Source organism: Hipposideros armiger, unplaced genomic scaffold, assembly GCF_001890085.2.
Source record: "Hipposideros armiger isolate ML-2016 unplaced genomic scaffold, ASM189008v1 scaffold_572, whole genome shotgun sequence".
NCBI lineage: Eukaryota > Metazoa > Chordata > Mammalia > Chiroptera > Hipposideridae > Hipposideros > Hipposideros armiger.
Genome location: NW_017731922.1, coordinates 892,992 through 901,836, shown reverse-complemented (window position 1 = coordinate 901,836; position 8,845 = coordinate 892,992). Strand labels below are relative to the sequence as shown.

Below are 8,845 nucleotides of genomic sequence, written 5' to 3'. Positions count from 1 at the left end.
TTTTGGGGGATATCTAAATTGCTGACGACAGGAAATTTCTCCTTGTAGAAATATTCCCGCTAATAAATGAAGGAGGAACGAAAGAGTAGAAGATTGCCATTGTGTAACCCTAATGACGTAAGGCCCGAGGCCTGTCCTGTGTGGGAGCCGCTCCCCACAGGGCTCTAGCACTCCCCTGCGGCTGGTCCCAGTGCAGGTGCTCGGTGCGGAAAATACGCGCCACGCTTGGGGGCTTCGCACGGAGAAACAAGCGTAAGGCTTCTCATCTCTGATTTTTATGTGGATTATGTGTTGAAATGATAATATTTTGGATATGTTGGGTTAAATAAGACTTCAAAATTATTTTCACCTATCAAACTATTTTTTTTTTCATGTAGAAGACTCATAATTACCGATGTGGCTCAGCGGTGGGTCACGTACTCTCTCTGTTGGATGGTGCTGCTCTGGGCACTGTCGCTCACATCCCACAGGGAGAGGCCCCCAGCCTGGATGTGCCCGCCAGTGGCCGTACACGCCACCCGGGACGCAGCCTTACCCAGAGTCCACCTGCAGCTCATCACGCTTCTGACTCCCAATTTACAGGAAGTACAGGGGCCAGGGAGGGCGCCAAACAAGGAGCCCGGGAGAACCTTGAAAGACGACCTGGCGTCTTCAACCAGTAAATTGCATAGGAAATAAAAAAAAGGAGAGAGGGAGAAGGTGCAGGTTTAAAAAGATGTGAGAGAGAGAGAACAACTGTTCTGAAGGCCTGGCCCTTATATGTGCGCAAGCTGTAAAAAATATTTATCGGACAATTAGGGAAATTTGAACACTGAATATTTGATGATATTCAGGAATTTCTGCTCTTTTTTTTTTTTAGTTGTGATAACAGTATAAAATAGGATATTGTATAATATAAAAAAGAGTCCTTGAGTGTTAGAGGCTCTCACAGGAATATTTTGGATGAAATAATATGTCTGCGAATTGCTTCAAAAGAAGCCAGTGCTGTCAGCTATAATTAAAAATAAATTAGAAAAAAGAAAACCAAGCCAGTTTTGTGGGAAGTGGGTGGGGTACAGACAAAACAAGACGGGCTGCGTGGCGACAGCTGTTGAAGCCAGGTAATGGGCTCTGTTAGACTTTTCTCCCGACTCTTACATACGGTTGAGTTTTTCCATAGTAAAAAGTAAAAAAACACGTGTTTTAATGATCATGGAATCAAAGGAAACCCTTTGGGTGCGCCAGGCCCCCTCTCGAGGTTGGTACCCAGGGGGGCGGGGTGGGGCCAGGCCACAGAGCGAGGGGCCGTCACCCCCTGCCCTGGTCTGTGACTGTGGCTCCCTTGCCCAGGTCAGCCCTTCACCCTTCCTGCTCTTGCCTGGCGTCTGGCGCTGGTGAGGACAGACGGATGGGAGCGGCCGGGGGACTGGCTTTGTTAGACAATTGGAAGCCATTTTTCTTTTTTCTTTTTTTTTTAAAGATTTTATTGGGGAATTAGGGGAAAAAAGACAAGTTGTGTCCTTTTGTTCTTCACTCTAGTTGTGGAGGACGTCGCGTCACTGGCCCATGTTGGTATTATCATTGCGCTCTTCCCAGTTGAGGCAGTTGCTCACCTGCCGTTGGACGGCCGCTCACACTGGCTGCCAGCCACTCACGGTAGCTTATGGCAGCCCACTGCAACAGGCACTGCAGCTTACGCTGTCGCTGGCGACTCAAGGCAGCCCAGCTCCAGGTCGAGCTGTTGTTCATCATCTTAGCTGTAGAGGGCACAGCGTCACTGGCCCACATGTGGGATCCAAACCGGGGTCCTGCTGCTCAGAGCTGGATTCCTAAGCCAACTCTTAACCAACGCACCACTCGGCTGGCCCCCATTTCTCTTTCGACTCTCCTCACTTCAGTGGGGTGCAGCCCCGTGTAGCTGACCCGTCAGAGATCGCTCCAAGAATGTGAAGTGCTTGGTAAGGCCTCAGATAACCTCTGGGGCTTTGGTTTTAAGGGGTCACCGTCCTTCCTGACTGTGGGTGCAAATATTATGTAAATGCTTTTCTTGACTTCAGAGTCCAAAAGAGTCTTCCATTAGTTGGTTATCAATAATCAATGTTATCATTAATTGATAAACATTTATTGAACACATACTGTGTGTCAAAGAGTGGAACCATTTAGGGGAGAAAGTCAAAACAGCCCTTGCCTTCAACAGTTCATGTCACAGTAGACACATTTCCTGTGTCGCTGTGGGATGTGGGCTGGGCGCCCCTGGCCCAGGTGCTTGGGGTGGGGGCAGTGGGTAAGGGCTCTGAGGGGGCGCGCTTCCAGGCAGAGCTCCCGGGCTTTAATGAGAACACCACCACGTGGACACCCTCTGAGCCTTCCCCCCGCACTTCCCTCCTGTGCTGTTCTTTCAGGATGAGTGTGCAAACCATCCGGAACGTCTTCAGTGTCGAAACTGGCTATCGGCTCTCAGATGATCAAATAGTCAACCATTTCCCGAACCACTACGAACTGACCCGGAAGGATCTGATGGTGAAGAATATTAAAAGATACAGGAAAGAGCTGGAGAAAGAAGGGAGTCCTCTGGCAGAAAAAGATGAGAATGGAAAATACCTCTATCTGGGTTTGTGCCTATTTCACTGGCCTCAGGTTTTAAATAAATAGTTGAGTTTTGTTTTGTTTTTTTGTTTTTTCTTTAATTGGGGAATTGGGGGAGGGGAACAATGTTGGGGAATTGGGGAGGGGGACCAGCCAAGTTCCCCAACTAAGACTGTTGTTCTTCAGTCTTAGTTGTGGAGGGCGCCAGTCGCCATCTGGCTGCCCATCGGCAGCTCGTGGCCTCTAAGCTCAAGGTGCTGTGTTCAGTCTTAGTTGCGGGTGGGCGTAGCCACCATCCCATGCGGGAGTTGAACTAGCAGCCTTGTTGTTAAGAGCGCACCCTCTATCCACTGAGCCATCCGGGCGGCAGCTCAGCTCAAGGTGCAGAGTTCAGTCTTAGTTGCGGGCAAGTGTAGCCCACTATGGAACAGACAGCCTTCTTGTTAGGAGCATGTGCTCTCACCAGCTGAGCCATCCTGCCACCTGTTGGCAGCTCAGCGGCAGCTCAGCTCAGGTGCAGTGTCACTGGCCCATGTGGGAATTGAATGGGCGGCCCTGTTGCTCAGAGGTCACGCTCTTAAGGTAACTCATAACCAACTGAGCCACTCGGTCTGCCTAATAGTTGAGTTTTTACATCAGTGGCAGAAGGCACTGAGATGGCGACTGTTGGCTTTGATGGGTGAACGTGTTTGTGCAAGTTGTGGTGGGTGCCTCTTTCGTGCCAGGTGACTCCAGAATGGGGAGCGATGCCCAAGTTTGGAATCTGAGTTTCTGTGAGTGCCTGTGCATGTGCTTTCTGTGAGGGAGAAGATGTCCTCTGCTTAGCATGGGGGACCACTTCCTGAGCTATTAGTACAAAGGGCCACGAGGGGTTGTTACTGCATCCATCGACAACCAGGGAGCTCGTGTGTCCCTGTCCTGTCTGGTGATGAAAGCTGGACTGTCGGATAGTGTTGGAGTCCCTTTACATACCAGGGCAGAATTATATATGAGACCTCTCTGGGCCTGCGTTTCCTCATCTGATAAAGGAATGATATCAGTACAATAATACCTTGGTTTATGAGCATAATTCATTCTGGAAACAAACTACTCGTATTGCAAGACATTGCTCATTTACCAAGTTAAAATGTATTAGAAATGTTTGCTCGTCTTGTGGAACACTCGCAAACCAAGCTACTCGCAATCCAAGGTTTTACTGTACCTAGCTCACAGGTGCTGTGGGGATTAGATGAGACAGGTTTGCACAGTGCTTAGCACACAGGTAATAAAGCTAACTTATTGTACAGGAAATGACCTGCAGAAGTCCTTGTTCTGTCACATGCCGGGTTGGGGCACGTGGGGGGCAGATAACGACACAGTTGTAGTATTTTCTGTTTGTGGGCACTGCCGGGCGGGCTCACTGTGTGCCCTTGACTTTACCTTCCAGACTTTGTTCCGGTCACCTACATGCTGCCTGCCGACTACAACTTGTTCGTGGAAGAGTTCAGGAAAAGCCCCTCCAGCACCTGGATCATGAAACCTTGTGGCAAAGCCCAGGGCAAGGGCATCTTTCTGATTAACAAACTCTCACAAATCAAAAAGTGGTCCCGGGACAGCAAAACATCCTCGTAAGTGGGGAAACGAGCCGTTACACGTGCTTCCTCACTGGCAGTTTCGTGGCATCTGCCAGTCTGTCGGCCATGGGCTGGGTGGCCCTCGTTTGCTTTTGCCGGGTGTATGTTATTTGTCGCGTGGCTTCAGGACAAAGCTCTGCGGCTGCAGTAACGTCATTAACAGTAGGCTCTGCCATGAGGTGCGGTGCAGAGGGAAATGTGCAAAAACCGGCGTGAGGTCAGGGAGCAGGAAGCCCAGCAGGCCACTCTCCGTTCCAAAAGTTGGTGTGACACCCAGTCACGGTATTTCAGAGGTGGCACAGCATCTGCTTAAGACCTGGGACTCGAATCCCTGACACTGTCAGTGCATTTTGTCGTGTAGACCCTGAGGAGCCTCACCTGGGTAAAGTGGGGACACTGACAGCACCACCCTCATGGGAGAGGTTGGGATACACCAAGTGCCGGTCAGCGTGTGCGGTTAGGTCAGGTCAAGTCTCCTCCCTGTGTTTGGGGGATCCCCGGAATGGAGAATACCAGGGGATTCCGTCCAGGGCTCACTCTTCGCCTCTGCAGGGTCCTTGACAGCTGTCAGTGTGTCCTTTCCCGGGGGTGAGGGCTTACCTGTCAGGAGTGGCAGCGGTGCTAGCCCCCAGGTGGGTCAGCCCAAGGAGCACTTCCCTGATGGGTTCCCAGGAGCTGCTGCCACTGTCCCCAGTGGACACCGTCTCACTCCAGTTTTCTCCCTTAATGAGAGGCAGGGAGCTGGTTACCAACCGACGAAATGCACCTTCGGTCTTCGCCGTCTAATTTTGGCTTTCTCTGACGCGTTTAGGTTTGTGTCTCAATCCAATAAGGAAGCCTACGTGATCTCGCTCTATATTAACAACCCGTTGCTAATTGGCGGGAGGAAGTTCGACCTGCGCTTGTATGTCCTGGTGTCCACGTACCGCCCGCTGCGCTGTTACATGTAAGAGCCCCGTGTTCTGTTTCCATCCTTGGGGTGGTGCTCTGACGTCACACTTACGCCTTAGCGCCATGATGACGGCTGGTGATGCACGGCGTATGCACAGACCCGGCACATTGTCAGTACTGAGTAAGATGGTGAACCTTCTTGCTAACGTGAGTCTTAAAAATAAAAAGCGGCTCTTTCGACCTGGCAGACGTGCTCAGTGAAAGGAGCTGAGCACAGAAGGCCTCCTACTGTATAATTCTGTTTATACGAAATACCTAGAATTGGCCAGTCTTTAGAGACAGAAAGATCAGTGTTTGCATTGCACTGGGTTGGGGAGCGACGGGTTCTTTCTGGGATGATGCAAATACTGTAAAATGGAGTGGGGAGATGGTTGCACAACTCTGTGAATACACCACAAACCATTGAATCATACACTTTAGGTGGGTGAATTAGGTGTTACATAGGAATTAGACCTCAATAAAACTGTTATAAAAAAGAAGCATAAAAAATGAAATAAGAAATCCATGCTTTTAAAAGTTTGAAACAAACAAGACACAGCTCCTGTTTGGGAGCAAAGTGCTATTTTTGTATGCCTCTCTCCAGAGAACTGACCTGAATTCCCACGTAGGTACAAGCTGGGGTTCTGCCGCTTCTGCACGGTGAAGTACACCCCCAGCACCAGCGAGCTGGACAACATGTTTGTTCACCTCACCAACGTCGCCATTCAGAAGCATGGGGTAAGGGTTCCTTCTCCCACCAGCTCCAGGAAATGGGTTGATTTTGTGGGTCTCTTTCTGTTTCTGCAGGAGAGGGTTGGTCGGCGGGTGGGTATCAGAGTATCAGGATGCCCTGGCGCTGATGAGGAGTGGGAGCCCTGAGAATCCCGTGTGGCTGTCCTGTGCTGTCAGCCGAACCAGCCTGCGGTGGGGACAAAGGAAGGCCCAGGTTCAAGCCTTGCCTCTCTAGTTCTGTGACCTTGGGCAAGTTAACTTGACTCTCAGAGCCTCAGTTTCTTCCGTTGTAAAAGGAGATGATATTATTAGGTTAGATGGTTGTTGGGGGGATTATGTGAGAGTATGTGAGAGTGCTCATACTCAGTCATTTGTTCAATAAATACTCACTGAGCACCTGTCTGGGTGGCTCCCGTGCTGAGTGCTGGGTCACAGTGATGGGCAGAAACTGCCTTGGTCCCCACTCTCACGGATCCTCGAGCCTGGGGAAGGCAGACAGTCATTAGTGACCACACTGATGAACATGTGATCACCAACCAAGATGTGCGCTCGGAAGGTAAGGAATGCAAGTGGAGAAGGGCCTGGAATGATGGGGTCCCCTTGTCCCAGTGGTTGGAGAAGGCTTCCCTAATGAAGTGGGGCTTCAGCAGAGACCTGAAGTATGAGCAGGGGTTACCCAGGTGGAGGTGGGGAAAGAGTGTTCTAGCGGAGGGTCCAGCACGTGCCAAGGTCCTGCGGCAGGACGGAGCAGTGCAGGAGCTGAGAGGTCAGGGTGGCTGGAGCCCCCAGAGCAAGGGTGAGAGCTAGCTTGGTCTTAAAGGGGGTTGGGACCTTCCACAGCATGTGCTGCAAGGCATAAGTGACTCATTGTGAGAATATTCCACACTTGAGTATTTTGTTTTTGGGTTTTTTTTTAAAAAAGATTTTATTGGGGAATTGGGGGAGGAGAACAGCGCTGGGGAATCTGGGGAAGGGGAACAGACAAGTTGCTATCCGTTTATTCTTCAGTCTAGTTGTGGAGGACGTTGCTTCACTGGCCCATGTTGGGATTATTGCGCTCTTCCTGGGTGAGGCAGATTGGTCGCCAGCCTCTGGACGGCCGCTCACGGCGGCTTTTGGCAGCTCACACCAGCTGCTGGCCACTTAGCTGGCTGCCAGCCACACATGGTAGCTTACAGCAGCCTATGCCGTTGCCGGCGACTCACGGCAGCCCAGCTCCAGGTCGAGCTGTTGTTCACCATCTTAGCTGTAGAGGGCGCAGCATCACTGGCCCTCATGTGGGACCTGAACCGGGGCCCTGCTGCTCAGAGCTGGCGTCCCAAGCCAGCTCTTAACCAATGTGCCACTCGGCTGGCCCCAGACTTGAGTATTTTGAAAACATGCGTATGTGGAGGCCCAGATTCCCCTGGGGCCAGGCCCACCTGGAGGAGGGAGGGGGCGCTCGGGAAATGTTCGAGGGCCCTGGGTTCCTCGGGTGCGTTGCCTGAGACCCCCGCCCCCGTTCCCTTCGCCAGGAAGACTACAACCACATCCACGGGGGCAAGTGGACTGTGAACAACCTGCGGCTCTACCTGGAGAGCACCCGAGGCAAGGAGGTGACCAGCAAGCNGCCTCCACCCTCTGGCAGGCTCACAGGACAAAACTTAAATCTGGTTGGTGGTGGCCTCTGCCATCCTGACCCTCTGCAGTCCTGGGCCCAGAGCACTGCAGTGGTCTTTGAGGTTAGGGGTCAACATGCCAAGGTCTCCAGGGGCTTTTTCACCCTACACATTCCCCCTCCCCAAGACTCACTGTCCCACCACTGTCTTGAGAGATGTGGCCTCTCTCTAGCCACTTCTCCCCCATTTGACACCATGCAGCAGGCGGCATGTTTTTCCCTGTCAACCTGCTCAGATGTTCTTGCTTCCGCACCTGCATGCTGCTGTGCTGTCTACCCCGTCAGCCCATCCTTCGGAGATGCAGTGCACCCAGGGGTTAGATGTCCAGACCCCGGAGCCAGGTTACCCCTGGCCTCACACTCCATCTGTGTGGCCATTAGCAAAGGACTTGACCTTTCTTTGCTAGTTCGGTTGTCTGAGGTTGAGACGGGTCAGTAAAGCACAGCTTGCCATAGTGCGTGGCCTGTGGAGGCTGCACTGTCCGCACGAGCCATTGCTTTCCTTTTGCACCAGCACACATGCTGCCCGCCCTGCAAGCCCCCTCTGCCTCTCGCGGGCTCCCAGACTGCTGTGTTCGTGTGTCATGCAGCAGACGCTGTGTGCCGTGATTTCCCCACCAGTTGCCTCTTGCCATGTTACTGTGAATCCCTGGAGTGTGAGCACCTTGCCTGGCTCATCCCAGCATCCCCAGAGCCTGGTCAGCACTCAAGTGCAGAGCAGAGCGGCACCCGACTTCCACTTCCAGCGGTGATCGGAGGGATGACCTTGCCATGCTCCCAAGGGCAGTTAAAGCTACCTGCACTGGAAACCACAGCTGAGTTTCCCTACGGGAGGATGGCTTGCAGGGAGGGCAGGCATTTGTGGAGTCATTCAGCACCCGCATATGGTTTGGCGTCTAGTTAATATTCTAACCTCTCGTCAGTAAACTGAAGTGATTTACCCAGAGCCCTGTTTCACAGACGCCCTGGAAGAAAAGGCCGAGCAGGACAGTGTTTTGTACACTTTACTTCTGTAGCCTGCAGCTCTGTCATGGGCTTAGCAGGAGCTGTGGGTTCTTCTGGCTTCTCTGAGTGGGTAATCCGTGCTTGGGGGAGGAGGTGGGTGTCCCCCTTCTTCATATCAATAAGAAACATTTTGGTGCTATTCTGAACAGAGAGGATGAGAGACAAACTAAACAGTATAATTTTGGATAGTTGATATCTTAAGAGCTTCTGTAAGTGTCCTGTCAGGTCTTAAGAATTGGTAAGGGCAGGGGTTGGCAAACTTTTGAGATAGAAGAGCCACCAGGGGTCAGCAAACTGCGGCTTCAGAGCCACAGGCTCTGAAGTAAAATTGAAAATGAAAATA

General features: G+C 51.8%; 1 protein-coding gene across 4 annotated transcripts in view; it reads left to right on the top strand.

Annotated features, from left to right (window-relative positions):
- Positions 1-8,845, top strand: part of TTLL1 (TTL family tubulin polyglutamylase complex subunit L1) — a 30,812-nt gene that overhangs the window by 4,713 nt on the left and 17,254 nt on the right. For 2 of the 4 annotated variants that reach the window (XR_002121884.1, XM_019624022.1), the window contains exons 2-6: positions 2,382-2,590; positions 3,992-4,172; positions 4,990-5,124; positions 5,738-5,846; positions 7,355-7,435. Coding sequence is in view for 3 of the 4 variants with exons in the window: in XM_019624022.1 (XP_019479567.1) it covers positions 2,382-2,590; positions 3,992-4,172; positions 4,990-5,124; positions 5,738-5,846; positions 7,355-7,435 (715 nt within the window). In the remaining variant the exon portion in view is untranslated. Of the gene's footprint in view, positions 1-1,810; positions 1,938-2,381; positions 2,591-3,991; positions 4,173-4,989; positions 5,125-5,737; positions 5,847-7,354; positions 7,436-8,845 lie in introns of those variants that run through there. The other 2 variants (XM_019624023.1, XM_019624024.1) reach the window with 2 other exon arrangements.